At 49.0% G+C, this 18,382-nt stretch overlaps 1 protein-coding gene across 15 annotated transcripts in view; it reads left to right on the top strand.

Moving 5' to 3' along the window:
• LOC119390600 (bromodomain-containing protein 3) overlaps nt 1–17,739 on the top strand; it is a 197,157-nt gene extending 179,418 nt beyond the window's left edge. For 14 of the 15 annotated variants that reach the window (XM_037658218.2, XM_049414078.1, XM_049414082.1 and 11 more), the window contains 4 exons: nt 5,199–5,320; nt 11,011–11,160; nt 13,318–13,572; nt 16,168–17,739. In XM_037658218.2, the coding sequence (XP_037514146.1) occupies nt 5,199–5,320; nt 11,011–11,160; nt 13,318–13,572; nt 16,168–16,233 (593 nt within the window). In that variant the 3' untranslated portion in view covers nt 16,234–17,739. The remainder of the gene's footprint in view (nt 1–5,198; nt 5,321–11,010; nt 11,161–13,317; nt 13,573–16,167) is intronic. The other variant, XM_049414064.1, reaches the window with a different exon arrangement.
• The last annotated feature ends 643 nt before the right edge of the window (nt 17,740–18,382 follow it).

The raw sequence follows: 18,382 nt of genomic DNA, 5'->3' as shown, positions 1-18,382 counted from the left end.
TCTGCACCCGAGAAGTACATTAGGCATCTGCAACCCGTATGTCCTGGCCAGCGGCACGATCTTGTACAGATACTGTACAGTCAACATCCGGTTTTTCGGACTCCCTAGGGACCGCGAAATCGTCCGAAAAAACAAATTCATGCTATTTATTCTGCTCAAATGGTCAAATCACCACAACCCCGTCCGAAATAGCTTTAATGCCTCCCAGTACACTTATCAGGCATTTTGGGCGCGCACAGGCTCTCGCAAATACATTCGGTATCTGCCGCGAACCCCGCTTAGCCATGTGGCAACTGCCACTTGCAAATTTGCGTCTCGTGATGAATGCCGCTGACACCAGCAAAGCGCGGAATAGATTACGGCTCTCTCGCACAGAGCGTTTCAAAAAGGTGACGCGGAACACAGTCTGTGGCGGTAGAGCAGACGACTCGTCCGGCTTTTCCCGATGCGTGTGTGCGCATGTAACCGATGCGCACACACATTGCCGAATCTCCGCCGAAACGCAGCATTTGCTGCCGTGTGAAGCCGATCGTTTCTAGTTGTGTGCAGCACATCGCCAACTAAGCTGATGCCGTCACTGTAGTGTTGCTCTACCGTACACACGCATTTGTCATGAAAGCGGTCGTGATGCCCACTCCATTCCTGACCGCACACGGGCATGGCAATGGCGAGCTGGTTTCGTTCGTGAAGGCAACACATCTGTGCGGCACACTTAGCGGTCTTGCGCAGAGAGGCAGCATGAATAGCGGCGCGGCGCGTTTGGGTTCTCGCCTATTAAATGCTTGCAGTACGCATGCAACTGCGCTAGGCCACATGCGCTGCCTTGCAGTTAACTGAAGATGCTTATCGTAAGGGTTGTCAGCGATTAAAGGGGTCGTGAAACGTCCTCCAAAAATTTTCAACTACGTGTGTATTCAGAATCCTGGCCGTCCATTTAGTACTATACATCGACTCGTTTGATGTCTGGGTTCGCTGAATTACTAAAAAAGCGCAATTTCGGTTTCCCCGCTCACGTTCCAGTCAACTGTGTAGCTGACGTCATTTTAAGACAGCCAATGAAAAGTCTCTGTCGTTGACAAAACATGGCGACGCAGCGATGTTTTTGAGTTTTAGTTGACCGTGGTTCGTAGCATCATACTGTTTAGATTGTGGTGCCGGCAACACCATAACATCATGGACACACAGCGGGCGATGGCTGACCTTCCCGAACTACAGCGTTGTCTGCTAGAGCGGAGTCGGCTGTTAGGCTTTGAGCCGTACGCCGACGCACCCATGCGGGTGCGAGACCGGCCATCGTCAGAGCAAGACAGCGGCAGCGGCGACGACGGTGAAGAAGCCTGCGCCGTGGAGGCACCTGTATCGAGACCACGTGGAAAAACCTGCGCTAGCGGAAGCCCCGACCATGACCTCACACCTCCTGAGCTTTTTCGGTGGTGCGTCGAGCAAGAGGTTCTGCGTCGGTACGGCGTCACGCTTGAGGCGAGCGTTTTTTGTGTCCAAACCGAGACTCCGAAGGACATTGAGGTTGGTTTGGTAGTCTTCTGGCAGAAAGTGGTCGGAACACACGAACCCACTCTCTGAGCCCAGACCATCGGGGCCATCGCGGTTGATAGCTCGAAGCCACACTGCTCTGCGCTGTGGCTCGCTGGGCAGCTTGTGAAAGCGAACGTTGTTTGCACTTTCATAAGTTGTGCGGCACTGTCTGACGACGCACAGTTGGCATAGCGAGGACTAAGCCACCGAGAACACACAGTAGAACACAACTTGCGACGCTGCACTGACTGCACCGACCGAGCCCAGCAAACCGACGGGAAGGCATGGATACACACGTGAAAGAGCCCGGATGTACTTGAAAGCGGAACCGAGCAGATCACTCACTGTGATTGTACAGCTTAGAACTCAGAGCGCCAAAATAGCTCTGCTGCTTTTTCTTTTTTTAGTATCCTATAATTATATTACTTCAGAGCAAAATAAAGCGAACGCTCTCTTTGTAACTTCTCTTAACATGACGTATCACTGACGTCACATTTTAGTGCTTTTAGCGGCCGACGGTCGCGCATGGTCGCTAGCGATCTCCAAAGAACTGTGATTTCAAATGGGCGTCATTAATTACAGAATGGATATTGTGCCGAAATATTTCGGAATTGGTATGTCTAATCCGTATTAAATCAGGGAAAATTGCAACCGGGAAGTTTCATTTTCGTTTCATGACCCCTTTAAGCTGTACCGGCGCGTCTGCCACCTGCCGCCATCACGCTTTCATGCATTTCCGCTGCTTATCCCTAAAGACATCGCCGCATGGCGCCGTGATAGCGGCCCCTTTGAATTTCTGGTCTGCTTCAACCCATAGCACTTCGGCATTGCCACAAAGCTGACTTTCGGACTCTGCTACTGTCGCAAACAGATCGACTCGTGAAAGCGCTGGCTCGAACCTACGAGAAGATGGACGCGGCAGAGGTGGGGACTTCACTTAATGCCTTTCAGACCTGCAACTTGGGCAGAAAGTCCGAAAAATCGGGCGCCGCAGAGTTTCAGTGTCTGAAATTTCGGATATTCTTATACAGTCAAACCTCTTTAATACGTACCCGCTTAATGTGTAACTGCGGTTTATACGTAGTCGCGAGGAATCCCCCGCCCAATCTCCATTGAACCCCATGTATTGGCTGACCGCTTAAGCCGTAGTCGCTTGTGGTGTTACATACGGTTAGTACGTACTATTTTCGTTCTCGTTATCCATGTACAGGTCGAAAATCGGCAAAATTTCGTGCGCGCAGACGTTCGATACACTAGCTGTGACGATCGGACTACAACAGCCAGCGATAGTGACATCAAAACATGGCCACGTTGACGTATTTTCTGCGCGTACGGCGGTTACCGATCGCATTGTGCAAAAGCATGGCCTTCGAGATCGGTTTTTGGTAACCCAGGAACTCTCGCTCGCTGCTCCCGGTAGGGGGTGCGAATTCGCTGTCGCTTTCCAATCCAAGCCAAGTATGTATTCTAAACGGCTCAACAGCGCGGAGCGAGCACGTTTCTTTATTCGGTCTTTAGTCCTCAGTTTTCCGCAGTGTTGGTCGTGTCGGCGGTGTGGTGGTGTTGCGTTACCTACGTTCTTCTTGTGCGGCGTGTCGTGTTTTTTTTTTTTTTTATTCTTGTTGTGTTGTGCGCGAGGGGTGCGATTGAATTCGCACACTAAAACGTCATATTATGCCGAAGTACAACGTCTTGAGTGTAAAAGAAAAACTTGAGATCATCCGCACCATTGAAAATGGGGCCAAGAAATCTGCGGTAGCCCGCGAAAAGAACTTGCCGCTGACGACTGTGTGCGGAATTTGGAACGCTCGCGAAAAGTTGACGGGCGGCACAGGCAGCAATTTGAAGAGGCGCCGCATCAGAGACTCTGCTTATCCCGAAGTGGAAAAGGCCCTGCTTCTTTGGATCAAAAAGGCGCGGAGCATGAACCTGCCGGTTAGCGGACCTCTTTTGACCGAAAAAGCACAAACTTTTGCAGATCAGCTGAACTGCCCCGGTTTTGCCTGCAGCAACGGCTGGTTGTCACGGTTTAAAGCCCGCTACGGCATCGTGGGGAAGGCTGTTTGTGGTGAGGCTGCTGCAGCAGACAAAGAAGGCGCTGTTGAATGGCAGGACACCGTTTTGCAGGAAGCCTTGACAGCCTACGATGCCGCCGACATTTTTAATTTTGATGAGTCGGCACTTTTCTATTGCCTGCTTCCAAACAGGACATTGGCATTTAAGAACGAGAAGTGCAGCGGCGGGAAACATGCCAAAAATCGCATATCGGTCGCTTTTGGCGTAAATATGACCGGTAGTGAGAAGCTGCCACTGATGGTCATTGGCAAGTATGGAAAACCGCGGTGCTTCAAAGGCGCTCGGCTGCCATCCGGCGTTGTTTACAAGCACAACAAAAAAGCCTGGATGACAGCCCAGCTGTTCGAGGAGTACGTGCGCCAGCTGGACCGCCGTTTTGCTGCCAAGAAAAGAAGCATACTGATAGTACTCGACAATGCGTCGTCGCATGTCGATGTGGGTAACCTGTCGGCTATTAAGCTGTTGTTTTTGCCGCCCAACACGACAGCGCTCGCCCAGCCCCTCGATCAGGGCATCATCCGCTCTGTCAAGCAGATTTACCGCAAAAATCTGTTGCGGAGGATGTTGCTCGCCATGGAGAGCGACAAAACGTACAGTATAGACCTCCTGGGTGCTATACACCTGCTTGCGCACTCATGGATGCAGGTACAGCCTGCAACGATACAGAACTGTTTCGCGCGAGCACAATTCAAGATGCCAGAAGGAGGCAACGACGAAAACGAGGATGGTGAGGACACCGAAGACTGCAAGAGCCTCCTTGCTGAGGTGCTCGAGCGGCAAGGAGAGGGAGTCGAAAAGTTGAACTTCGGCACTTTCCGAGATGTGGACGGAGACGTCGTTACATCTCCGAACTTTTCCAACAGCGACATTGTTGCCGCCGTCGCACCTCGTCCTGATTCAAGCGAAAGTGAGGAGGAGAGCGATGTCGAAGTGGACGACGGCCCCTCGTTATCCGAAGCTGCGCGTGCTGTAACTGTGATGCGAGCCTTCGCCGAGAAGCGCGGCCTAATGGACCGGCTGGCTCGCGGCCTCACCGACTTCGAAGATGCCGTCGTCGCGGCAAGGCCACCACAGCGGCAAGTGAAGATCACAGATTTTTTTGCTGCCCGTCCCTAAATAAAGCTTGCGTGCCTGCGTGTGTGTGCGCGCGTGTTTGTGAGGATTGTGGTGTTCTTTTCTGACCGGTAAGTAGCCGCTAAACTGGCACTGACGGTTAATTCGTACATCGCTTAGTGCGTACCAAAACGTCGTTTCCGGCCAACTACGTATTAACGAGGTTTGACTGTACATTGACGTCTATGGGGCTGGTGACGGGGCCGCTAGAGCGTCCGAATTTTTGAGCATGTCCGGCGACTGCAAAAATGCACTTCGAGTGCGCATATAATTGCGTGTGCACTGTTGTGAAGAAATTGGCTGGATATCACAGTAACGACAAGCTCCTCGTCTGCTTTCACACCACAAAATGTAGCTAATGAAGTGACTGCTCATCCATTGCTCTTTGAGATGAGTTAATTGGAAGCCTGTGTTATGTTAATGTAGCCATGTCAACAGCTACCGCATTAGCGTGAATTCTTTTGGACCTGTTTTAGGTGCAGCAGCAACCATGCCTGTTGAGTTTGACCGCAAGCCGGACACCAAGGCGGCATCGGTGCAGCAGCAGCAGCAGCAGCAGCAGCACCCTGTGGCCCCACATTCCACAGCCACACGAAAGGTGTGTTCACATCAGCTTATCCTACAGGTTGTTTTAAATGCCCCACCACGGTGGTCTAGTGGTTATGGCGCTCGACTGCTGACCCGAAGGTCGCGGGATTGAATCCCGGCAGCGGCGGCTGCATTTTCTATGGAGGCGAAAATGTTTGAGGCCAGTGTACTTAGATTTAGGTGCACGTTAAAGAACCCCAGGTGGTCGAAATTTCCGGAGCCCTCCACTACGGCGTCTCCCATATCATATCGTGGTTTTGGGACGTTAAACCCCAGATATTAGTATTATTATTAGGTTGTTTAAGATAACTCCCAGAACTGGACCTTCTCTTGACAGAGCCGTAGTAATTATGCACCGGACATATCCACAGGAGTGGTGACACAAAATTTGTGAACCTCTGTTTTTTGCTCTTAATCAGAGGCTACCGACTCATTATTAGCTGCAACAAAATTCATTTGCCCCAGCGTGAGATGAATGTTTAATTATAGGCTCGTACGTACAACTGGAGGCAGTTTGGATTTTGAAGAGCACTCGGGGGAGGGGGGGGTCGTGACGTACTTGGCCTACTCGTGAACAAATACTGTCAGGTGACCTGATAGTATTTGTGCAGTCTGTTATTTATCCACTATGCAGTACAATCCCGGCAGTAGAGAGCTTTAGTTTGTCTGTAGGACTTCCTAATGTTTGTGGATACCCGGTTACCGGAGCCGTTGACAGCAGCAGCAGCCACTGACGTCCACTAGAAAAGCTGGATGGCGATCGCCACTATCCGAGGGACGTGCTTATGAAGCTACCAGAAGTTCCTCACTTGTCCCAGAAACTGCCGTCTGCTACGCTTTTCTATGCGCTAAGCTGTTTTTGTGATCATATTCTTTGGCGTTTATTGAGTACAGTCGAGCCCACATAATAACGGCCCCACTTAAAACGAACGGTACCCGCGTGACCGTGGAAATATACATTATTTCAATGGCACAAAATCACACTTACAACGAACGCCTTTGAACCCTGCCGATCAGACACCCCTTTCGACCACCTATAAGCCATCGGCGAGCCAAACGCCTCCGCAGGCTTCTCATTGTCGCAGGCTTCTCATTGTCGTTCTCCCCGACAGTTTTTTGTTACGCACCCCTCCGTCCTTTGTCGACCTGCTGCTCCATCGCCAGTGGGTGCAGGGTGCTCACCGCGATTCGTTCCGTCTTCTCGCTCATTTTGCACTCCGTTCAGCATGCCCTGCACGCGTGCGGAAGGGTCCGTTCTCCTCTATCCCAAGGCCGTTCTCCTCTCTTCCCCCTTTATCTCAACTCCTCCGCCTGTCCACGCCGGCTCCAATTCCAAAGTTTCTTTTTCTGGGTAGAAACGAGCTCAGACAGGGCGCAGAGCCGTTCTACGCTTACTTGCTTGTGTGTCGCACTTGCGCGTCTTGCTCGTTGTTGGTGTGCGTTTGTGTCAGGATGGCGGACGGGAAGCCCTCCGCGCAAACAGATGGCACGAAGCGAAAAGCGCTGGACATTTCTACCAAGCGAGCCATTCTAAACGAGCTAGCTCAAGGCGCTAAAAACTGCGAGCTGGTTAAGAAGTACGGCGTGTCCAAGTCAACGATATCAACGATTCTAAAGAACAAGGACAAGATAATCAGTGCCGATGCCAACTCGACGGACAGAAAGCGCCTGCGGAGGGCCACCTACGCGGACGTGGAGGAAGCGCTTCTGAAATGGTTCGTCGACGCGCGGGCTCGGAACATTCCGATAAGTGGTCCTATGATGCTGGCCAAAGCGAAAGACTTCGCATTTCTGTTGGATTTTCCCGACTTCTGCCCAGAAAATGGCTGGCTACATCGGTTCAAGGTGCGTCATGGCATTGTTTTTAAATCGATTGTCGGTGAGGCGGCCTCGGCCAGCGACCAAGACGTTGCCTCGTGGCTTGAAGCAAATCGAGACACTATTTTAAGCTATGCGGAGCGAGACATCTATAACGCAGACGAAACTGCGTTATTCTACCAGATGCTGCCAGGAAAAACGCACGCCATGAAAGGCGACACATGTGCTGGCGGCAAGCACAGTAAAGTGCGCGTCACAGCGCTTTTGTGCACTAACATGGATGGCAGCGACCGGCGCGTGCCCTTTGTAATCGGCAAGTCAAAGAAGCCGCGTTGCTTTCGGGGCTATGTGCCTGTGCGTTACAGGCATAGTGCTAAAGCGTGGATGACGCGCGATTTATTCGCAGAGTGGCTGAGCGAGTTAGACCGCGACATGCACAAGCAAGGCAGGCGTGTGCTGCTTGTGGTCGACAATTGCTCCGCGCACCACATACAAGCCTCTCTCACGGCAGTGACCCTGCTTTTCCTGCCGCCCAACACAACGTCGAAAGTGCAACCGCTTGACTTGGGTATAATCCGCGCATTTAAGGCTTATTATAGGCGCCGCGTTGTGGAGCGCATGCTCATAGCTGTTGACCGGCCGGCAGCCAATCTGCCGCTTCGGGTGTCGCTGTACTCAGCTCTGGAGATGGTAAAGGCTTCGTGGGCGGAGGTAACGGCTACATGTGTGCAAAACTGTTTCCGCAAGGCCAGCTTCGCCGACGTCGGAGCCGATGCCGACCCTGAAGCTTCCGAAGAGGACCACTCCGGCGGCGATTTGTGGCAGTGTGTTGTCGACTCCGACATGGGAGGGCGGGACATCTGCTGGGATGATTTCGTTATGGCCGATGATGATGCCGACACCGCGGAACCGTGCACGGATGAGGGCATTGTCAATGAAGTGCGCGGCAAGAGCGACTCGGAGGAATCAGATGACGACGACGATGAAACGTTGGAGCCAGCGCCCACAAGCGTGCCTGTAGCAATTGGCTACATAGATAGCCTCAGGCAACTTGTCTATGCCAAGGGCCTCGGCGAGGAGCATGCTGCCGCTTTAAATAAACTGGAGACCACCCTTATCGCATCGGCACTCTCGAAGCAGACGTGCATCACGGACTTTTTTGCGAAGAAATAAATTTTGGGTTTTCACTTGTAACTTTTTAAAAGCTGTTTTTTCATTTATTACGAACTTCGGGATACAACGAACGGGCGCCGCGTCACGCTCAGGTTCGTTATAAACGGGCTCGACTGTATAACTTTTTTGTGGTCGCTAGAGCAAGACAAGTGAGCATGTAGTAGCCATAGATGGAAACAAATTTTGGGCAAATGAACCTTTTAAGAGGAAAATACATGTCTGACGTCTTTTTCGAAGTGCGCCTTTCTGTCAGAGAGATCTGCACTTGACATTGCGGTTTTGCACTGTGATTACGTTTTCTTTCCAGTATGAGCAGTCATCGTATGTTTAGACGCCTAGATTCGCTTATCGCTTTGTATTTTGCTTGTGGTGCACTGTGAGCTGTTTCATTTTTGCCTGTGGCGGAAAGGTTTCAGAAATGCCGCTATGTCTGTAACGAAGTGCACATGCCAGCGTAAAGTAAAAATATATATATGAATAGTTAGATACATTTTTCAGCACGTAAGAAAAATAGGAAACGTAGACAAATACAAAAGAACAGTAAGGACAATCTTTCTATGTCTGCGTGCTTTTTCTGTTTTTTTTAAGCGTAGCAAATGCATCAAACTTAAGTACACCAAATAGCCAGCTTCAAGAAATACTAATCTGAGAGTCACTGTATTGGTTGCACCGAGCTAAAGAGCGTGTCCATTTTCGGGGCCCTTTAGAAAATTCACAGGGAGCGCGATACCTGCTAGCCCACTTTTCTGCTTTATTTACTTCTTATCTTTTTTTGTATTTTGCAGCGCACTAGGGCTGCGAAAGCACAGCCTGTACCGCCGCAATTTCTAGGCTGTAAATATGCCCTCTCGTGTTCATAGAACGACAATAAAAATAAACAGCTCAGTACTCTTCAGAAAGGTTGGAATCGCAACAGCGCATCAGCTTTCACGTCCGTCATTCGCGTCATCGACTGCCCGGCAGTCCCCTACTGAACAGCCTATGTGGATATGCATGCACTTCTTGTACTCGCCTGAAATTTATGGCTGAGTTACACAGCTCAAAGCGAGTGTTTAGCGCTATCTCAACAAGCACAAGAAAAAGATAGGTGATAAGTGGAACTTCCGGATTATAAAAGATTTGGTTAACGCCTTGTTCATGAGCTTTGTGCCAGAAGAAACTCTCCATCTGGAAACTGCTTCAGCCTCTTCAAACAGATCGACGTAAAACGTACAGATGTGTCTATCGAAAATTTTGTCCCTGAGAAAAATACTGTCGAGGAGCTAAACTTAGTCATTTACTTAACAGAAATTTCTCCACTGAAGATGGCAGTGAAGGGAAACGTCATTGTCAGATGTCCTACACCAGGCGCAAGAAGGTAGAGAATGTTGGTGCCGTCTCCAGGACACTTTTGCGCGGACCCAGTCTTCCTTCAATGCCTGTCTCGCGTCCTGTGTGCATTAGGGCTGAAGAAACTGTTGCATGCAAAACCCCGACTTGAGTGTGCATCTGACAAACTTTTACCCATAATTGCTTTCGCGAGGAACAATACTACGACGAGTACACACACACATATGTACAAATTTGCACTTTAAAGCAACACTTTGTCTTTTTTTCTGTTAATTTGATGTTTTTGAACATGAGAGAACATATTTAAGACCTAAAAATTATGACAATGGCAACAATAGCTACATGCTCACTCATTGAAGTGGTTGCACGGGAACGTCCATTTGGGCACTTTGGCGGCCTTGTAACTGCAATCTCACAAAAATAATACCACATGTTTTTGACAGATTCAGTTGGAGCACACACTGGGCTTTAACTGGGGAGATTAAAGAAAATCAAAGATGGCTTTTTTTAATTGCGTTTCAAATGATTGCATTTTTGGTTTGCGTTTGACACCATTCTCGGCAATCGTAATAAACACAATTGTTAAATACTAATGTGCGGCAACACTGGGAAATTTTGGCAATTCTGAGTATTATAGACGCGAACCAAAAAAAATGTGAAACTAGAGCGTTATTGAGCAATGTGCCGTATTTGCGAGTTTTTTTGTTTGGTTGTTTTTTTTTTTCATAAAATGCGGCAACAAAATTGCAAGGTAACAATATTTGATAACATACATTACTTGTAGTATGCCAAGAAAAATTTTGAGACTCACAGCTTCAATATGTATTTTGTAGGACTTTGTCAAAATCCCATTTTCGCACAATTCGCAAAAAGCGATTCTGCTGAGTGGAGACATCAGAGGGCTCTTTCTTTTTTACTTAGGCAGGATTTTTTTTTACAGAACTGAGGATTGTTTCGTGGCCCTGGGCACTCGAAACGCAAAATATATTTTTTTCAACGAAATTAAAGGGGGTCCACGGGCATGCACCGACGTTCTTATCTGAACACACCCTGCAGCATGTGCCTGGAATTACGAGTGAAATTACATAATTCCAGTCAGGACGCTCTGTCTTGTCTGTCTCTTTTGTATTTTGCATAGGGGGATTTGTAGTAACTAATAAGCTGCTTATTCAGTGTCAAGTTTTCCAAATCAGCCAAGATAGTGCGTTGTTTCCAAAGCTGTTTAAATGCTCATTCACTCATTTGGCATGGCATTCATGGCTGATTTAGATAGAAGATTTACAAACGTCGCAGTTTTAAGTAAATCTAACACATGTGCATATAAATGAGAATGCAACCAAGAAAAGAACGCATAGCTAATGGGATGTTCTCTGGTCACAGCAGAGTGGCGAGTCCAAGCTGAAAAACTATGGCTCCTGGTCCAGCCTTGCCCAGTCGGCAGCCAATAGCCCTGGCCAGGCACTCAAGACAGCCCAAGTGAAGGACAGCTTTCAGCAGTTCAAGAAGCAGGCCCGGGAGAAGATGGACAAGGTGAGCACATTCTTGAGAGGATGCATAATGATTTTAAACCATCTGTCATGCCGCAATCCCAGGCCATGGCATATCTGCCAAGTCTCCCGGATTTTGAACGTTTCTCCCGGTTGTACGGGTCATAGGAAAATCTCCCGGAAATCCAGTTTTGCCCCGCGCGTACAGTGCTCTGTCTGGCCACATGAGCAAAGTTGACGAAATAACTGCTAAGCAAGCGACGACAGGCCTCGCACGCGGAGTGATGTTATCGCATGTGCCCTTCGCGCGACGCTGACGGCCGGGTCGTTTCATCTCTGCTTCAACCGCGGGGGATGCGCTAGCGCGCATCCCCCGCGGTCGGCATACTTTTCACCACCCCCCTCCCGCGGTCGCCACGACTCCGTGCTTACTGCTCGGAGTCGTGGCTAGGCCTAACCACGTTCGCGGCGCCGACGAATTCGAACTTTGTGGGGAAGAACATCGTGCTAGCAGACATGCGAAAGCGAACAATCCGCAATGCGCTTTGTTGCAAGCAACTAATGATATCGCCCGCTGGTAGCTTGGAATTGCTGATCGGCATTTGACGCATCGGTAGCTGCGCCGCGGACCCCACGGTCATGGCCGCTCAATCTCCCCGAGTTTGTCGCACAGCGCTCGCTCGAAGCACCGCGACAATTTCGCGCGTCGAAGCGTATTGCAAGCCGATGTTTCATCGCTGCGGCTTGGCATATTGCGCATCGCCAGCAAATGGCGCCACCCAGCATATAGGGCACAGACTTCCCGAACCCCGCGGCCGAGCACTTCGCGGGGAAAAAGGTACTCAGTGGTGATGTAATTTAGGCGCGCTTCAAGCCGTGCATGGTATCGCAGCAAGCTTTTGTATATGTACTGAAATAATGAAAGCCTCGCCGACTACCATTACCACAACCGCGTGAATGATGAAGCGTATCAAGACGGGGGTGACAAATGAACTTGTGTAAAGGAGTGGACAAATTTTTATCTGCCTAACTCGCTTCATTAAGTACTACTCAGAAATTCCTGTGCCGCCAATGTCTTGGCCATAACTGCCACAGCACACCTAAATTTGCATGCCACCTACTTGTAATGTGCAAGTCTGGGCATTAAACCTGAAGGCTCACCCTTCAAAAAGCTGACAAAAATAACCAATAAAGAAAAAGGAAAGCACGTAGTGCAGAAAAATGAAAGATCAAGGACATAAGAAAACCCCTGCAAGCAAAGACACTAAATATTACAGCCCTAGGGCATTTTGATTTACATGTAGTGGCTGTGCAACTTTAGGGCCCGTTTTCTCAGAAGTGTGTTTTGACCCGACTGTCCCGCTTGCAGAAAGCGTAGCGGGACAGGCGTAGCGGGACAGCACTTTTCCAAATATGACTGAGTGGCATCGTCTGGTCGCAGGGGTGTGAAACCACTTCCTTAAAGGAGCACCGAGACAAAAATTATGCATCTGGTTTCTTCTGTTGCAATAAGTAGCTAATGACCCACTTATCACAGCTGGAAAGCTCATTTGCTCGAGCACACAATGGTTAATTATCTGCATATGGTTTTATAGCGCTCAGTTGCAGTTGCAGTTTCCGAGAGTGCTGAGTGAGGCGGGACTTAGAGTGGTTTTCATGTAAACATTGCTGGCTACGTGAGCACATAAAACCACGTGCACATGAGCACCGCGTCGACAACTCTTTTCAGCGTAGGCTTCCTGGGTCGTTGTACATATGCGTGACCCCCAAAAAATGCACTGCCGAGGCAAGGACATCAGCTTTTGTACTTCCCTGTAAGTCTGCCCCCTCTTTTCGTTGAGAAGGTCTGCTAGGAGAGAGTGCCCGCAAGGATGGTGGCAGCCAACACAAACTCGTGACACGGGTCTCGGTTTGTTGTTTACACAAAAACCAAGGGCACATTTCGCGTGCAGTGGCACGACACGCACTTTAAAATTGATTTTGAATATGTTCTGGGCTATATTATCCGTTGAATTTCATAGATGATGTGTGTGTGTCCACAAAAATCTATCCCACAGGTTATCTCTCCTTCAAAATTTTGTGTCAGTACTCCTTTAAAACATAGTTGTGACAAAGCCTTGGTGCAGTCCACATAGATCATAATGTATTTTGCGTGGCAGCACTTGTTAATTGGTGCCTGACATTGTTGTGCCATGCACAGCAGCGGCAGCTCTTTGAGGCCCAGGAGCAGCGGCGGCAGCGGGAGCTGGCCGAGAAGGAACGCCTGCGACAGGAGCAGGAGAAGCAGCGCGCTCTGCCCCCCCGCCTGGCCCCTTCGACCAGTGTGACTGCCGACGAGGAAGAGGGCCGTCGGGTAGCTGCTGCGGCTGCACCGCCCGCCAGTCCAACCGAGAATGCTGTCAGTGAGCGTGAACGGCAGCGCCTGCGGGAGCAGGAGCGGCGGCGCCGTGAGGCGGTTAGTGACCATTGTTGCTGACATCAGAATGTTTCATTCCCAAGGGCACAAAACGTGTGAGCTTGCATAGGGCAGTATTTGTGTGTGAAGCCAGACTTGACCATTTATACGATTGTTCACCCTCACTGAAGAGTTCTCTGCATGCGAAGAATTTGCTTATTTGTCCCAGGTGCATCATTTACAATTGTAACGCTAAAATAATGAATACTAGGTTTTAACAACTGTTTTATATTACAGTGGAACCTCGTTAATGCGTACCTGCCGGGAACGCCGCGTAACTACGCACTAAACGGTAGTACGCATTAACCACCAAGTAAAGATTTGCATCTCCTCGCGTACGCCATCGCCGCCAGCAAAGAAATAAATACAGTGCCACAGCAAATATTGGCTAAAGTACCCATTGCAAAGCCTTTTCTTTCTTTTTGCCAAAGTGGAGAAAAGATTCTGGTACTCTCGCACGACCGTCCGATAGCGCGCGGTGGCGACGCCGAGCAGCATTTCGGAACTATTACAGGGTCCGGTATACGCAGTGACCAACATAGCGACAGAACGGACAGTGTCGGCTTTCCGCGATATATGTGCGTGCGTCTGTACCGCGATCTGCTCATAAACGAAAACTGACGCAGTTCCAGTGAAACGCGGTACGGCTGCGTGGAGCCGATCGTCTCCTGGCTAGTTGTGTGCAGCGCGTCGCCTTCTCGGCTCACGCCGTCACTGCCGGGCCGCTTGCTGTACCGCACGCACGCATTTGTCCTTTGTCGTGGGAGTGTTCTTCGCTCCAGACCGTGCACAGATGCGGCGAGTAGCTTGTTCGGTTAACGCGGCGATGACGAACTTCCTGCAAGCGATGCGCACTCCGCGACGCTGTGGCGGTCCTTGCAGCGAACGGCAGCGCGTTTGGGTGGTCGCCCAATAAAAGCGTGCAGTATGGTTACAATAGCGCTACGCTTGCTGTACCGTACGTGTGCGTTTAACGTGATAGCGTCAATGCAAAGAGGTTTCTCGTCGCCCGCGACCAGCAACGCTCAACTCCGCAACAGTGAGCTGCTTTCTTTTCACGGCCCCGCGCAACGAGGCGGCAGCGATAGGCGGCCCAGCGCGTCGCCTATTAAAAGCGTGCAGTAGGCTTAAAGTGGTGCTACGCCGCACGCGTGCCCGAGCAGATATCTGAAGATACTTATTGTGATAAGGTTGTCGGCGATAAGTCATGCTGGCGCGTTCGTCGGTGGCCGCCGCCTCACCTTCGTTCTTTCCCGCTTACCCGCAAAGGCATCGCCGCAATCGCACGGAAGTCGGAATCAGTAATCGACCGATCTACGCACTTCTAGAAAAGACGGAAAACCTTTGGCGGCACATTGTGGCGTCGGGAAGTTCAGCGGCGCAGTAAAAATTTATGGCACAAAACGTTATCGCAGTAAGCATGGTACGCACTAACCGGTAGGCGTAGGGCGAAGTACTACGGCTTAAGCGGTCAGCGAATGCATTGGGCTCTATGAGACTCGGTCGGGGATTCGTCGCAACTACGTTTTAACCGTTAGTACGCTTAAAGCGGGTAGGTATTAACGAGGTTTGACTGTACAGCCTAGGTCACATTTACAAACCTGAGTGTCACGTGGCATCCATTCAGTATACCCCAAAGTTCTTAGTAAATGGATCACAGCTAAAAGTAAAATTGTTAGTGAAAGCACAATACAGTAAAACCCGCTGACATGTTTTTCAGGGGACCGTACAAAAAACGTAGGAGCCGAGAAGCAGAAAAAATTGAAAAATGAGTCTTGGTGAAATGCACATAACTTTATTTCGGTGCTTATGCATAAAAGAAAATTGTGCTGCGTTGTCTAGTGCATTTTTTTATGACTGATGCTTGTACCCTTCTGATGCTGGGTACAAGTCGTGCAAGGAAAATGTCGTTTTCTCCACCGAAATATGACGATTGTTTGGACGAGTGGCAGCGTGCAATCCTGAGGAAGGATCGGCGCGTGTAGGCCGCGCATGCCTTCAGAACTGCGTGGATGCTCTGATCACATCCTTAGCAGATTCGTCTGCAGCGGATGCGGAGTGACACTCAGTAGTTTCGACTCTGCGTGCACAGGCCACACGCATGTTTCTTTAGCAACCACGGGCTCTTCCACAGCGGGTGCGGCACTCAGTGGCTTCATTTCAACTCAGTGCAATGTGCACGCCATGTCGCAGAACTGAAACGCTGTGAAGTTCTTGAAGATGAAGAGCTTTTTAGCCACTGGCATAAAACTTGCCTGCTACATCGCGATGGCTGAATGACCTGTTTGCCAACCAAATTACCGGTGGTGTTGGTGTTGGCGCTACGCAACCAGGAAGGGTGCAGAGCGCATTTTGGATGAACTAATGCAAGGGGGTGTTGTGCTGCTGCTCTCAAGCAAAATAAGAACCGGATTTACATATTTATGCATAAATTTTGTTTATTGCCATCTTGATATGCTCGATAATTGGACATTTGGTTAATTCGGACATTTTTTCCGGTCCTCTGGAGTCCGAAATAACGAGGCTTTACTGTATTGAGAAATGATCTGTGAAGCCTGGTGTGTTGCAAAATGTATGTTCTTGCTCTCTTTTCAGATGGCTGGCCAGATTGACATGAACCGACAAAGTGACATTATGGCAACCTTCGAGGAGATGCTGTGATTCCTGCCGTATGGCCAGGAAGCGCCACCTTATGACTGTGCCTCGCGAGTGGTGGTGACTTGTGATATAAGACTGCTGCACCCACGTTTCCTAGCATCCTGTGCACTGACACACAGTTGCCAAGTTTCGCCCAGTTCTGGGGGTGCCTCTTTTTGCCAACAACCTCAGTGGCAAATGCAATGGGACAGTCCTCCCTCATTGTGTAAATAGGGACTTCACAATCACCATGTGTGTGGCCAAGCTGTTATTTGTTTGTGCATGCCATTGAGGTGTTTGCTGGTGGGACAATTGGATCTTTGCTGCATGGTGGTCATGTAGCCTCTCTATCATTTCTTTTTCCCCTACAGGTAAAAAAAAAAGTGGCAGCCATCACTTGTGAAGCTTCTTTTTTTTTTTCCCATGTTGTGCACTAAATTTCACATCCGTATAAGAGTAGTGCAATTGGCTTTTTAGTGCACTTGTCAATTGTGTTTGCCGATATCAAGCATTTGTAAACATTCTTAATATTATTGCACTCAAATTTTCCTCCCCCATTAGTGGCTATATGGTCATATTTTTTTTTCTTTCTTGTAAAAGTGGCACATGGCAGGTGTTATTTGTAAGCAAATTTTGCATTTGTTTGCTGTTTCTATCAGTGGATGTTTAGTGCAATCAACAATTGTTGCACATGTTGAATGGCTGTGAGTTTAAATTGATGTTGCACACAACATGTGAACATTTTTATTTATTTTCCAAATTGTCCATTGTTTTCTTTCGTTATAGTGACGCTGCACTAGTATGGAAATGGTGGTTTGAAAAATGTGGGCTAGCCCAGCTGTTTGTGTGAATTGACACAAAGGTGGCTCCTCCGATCAAAGCACTTCACTTAAATGGCTGCCAAGATAATCAGCATTTTAGTTTCATCCCACAATACTCTCTCTGGTTCAGGAAGTCAGAGACAAGTGTGTGAGTGAAGATACCAGGCTTGTGTGTGTGGTGAGGCACATTTCCAGTCTTGTTGTGGTATAACCCCTCATTGGATTTTTACTGCTCATAAGAATCATTTTGACAAGGTCTTAACATGCACTCATTGCCATGCCTGCAGCATTGTGTGAAATTTGATGATAGCCTGTGGCTACAAGTCAAGCTTTTCAGAGCATATCAGTAGCAAATGTGTGGTATGGCCACAGCATTTAACTATGGTGCGTAATTGTGCTTGCAGACTGATTTCATCAAAGGGGGGCTGTCACATGTGCCTGGCATGTATGTAGGAGCTTCCTAGGTGTGACAAGCTGTAGGGTTATAAACAGATTTGTACATAAACTATGTGTGCATGCTTTCTCTGTGTTGTTTCTTTCAGGACCTATTTATTTTGCTGTGGTTGTAACAACCTAGAGGATATATATAAATATGTTTCTATTTGCTTGGCCCCTTGTAAATATGAGTGTTGAGGCAATGGAGGCGCAATTTCCTGCTCTTCTGATGTCTATAAGAATTGTGGAAAGTTTTTAAAATACAAAATAAGCCGCAACTTTCAAGTGCACTGTGTTATTCTGGCCTGACTCATGGGAGCGAAAGGGCCAAGCCATGTGTAGACATTTGGAAGGCAGCATCTTCTGCAACTGGTCATGGCAAATTTATTGTTGATGACATTCCCCTCGTTTGCAGAAAAGCGCCTGCACGCACCTCGTTAATTTCGCTATGGACCCTTTACGAAAACGCCACGCGGAAGCCCTCCTAGACATTTCTGTGAATACTTTCGAAACGAGGGAAGCTTTTACAGTCAGAATACTTAAACCTGCCTATAGGCCTCGACAGCTGGTATGGTGGCGCTGCGGCGCTATACCTGGCGACAACTTTCTGTGGCAGCACAGCCAAAGCTACGTGGGCGGAGTTTCTGCACATGTGTTACTATGCCAAGTAGTCCAGTTCACGGGCAATTTCGGTTTTGGTTTCGCGAGCGCATACAACATGTGCGTTTCCATACAAGTATTCATGGCTCATGATGTTATTTGGGAATTTATGCTGAGAGTTTATTTGCAGAGGTAGTCGAAATCTACCACATGACTTGATATACTTAAGCATGCAGCACAAATACCTGGAACCGTTGCTGAGCTCTTCTGCAAATCAAATTATACAACGCTAATGTGGTAGCGGTTCAAGTCCACGT

Source organism: Rhipicephalus sanguineus, chromosome 1 (assembly GCF_013339695.2).
Source record: "Rhipicephalus sanguineus isolate Rsan-2018 chromosome 1, BIME_Rsan_1.4, whole genome shotgun sequence".
Taxonomy (NCBI): Eukaryota; Metazoa; Arthropoda; class Arachnida; order Ixodida; family Ixodidae; genus Rhipicephalus; species Rhipicephalus sanguineus.
Note: the sequence above shows the minus strand (reverse complement) of the source record. Positions and strands in the feature narration are given on the sequence as shown.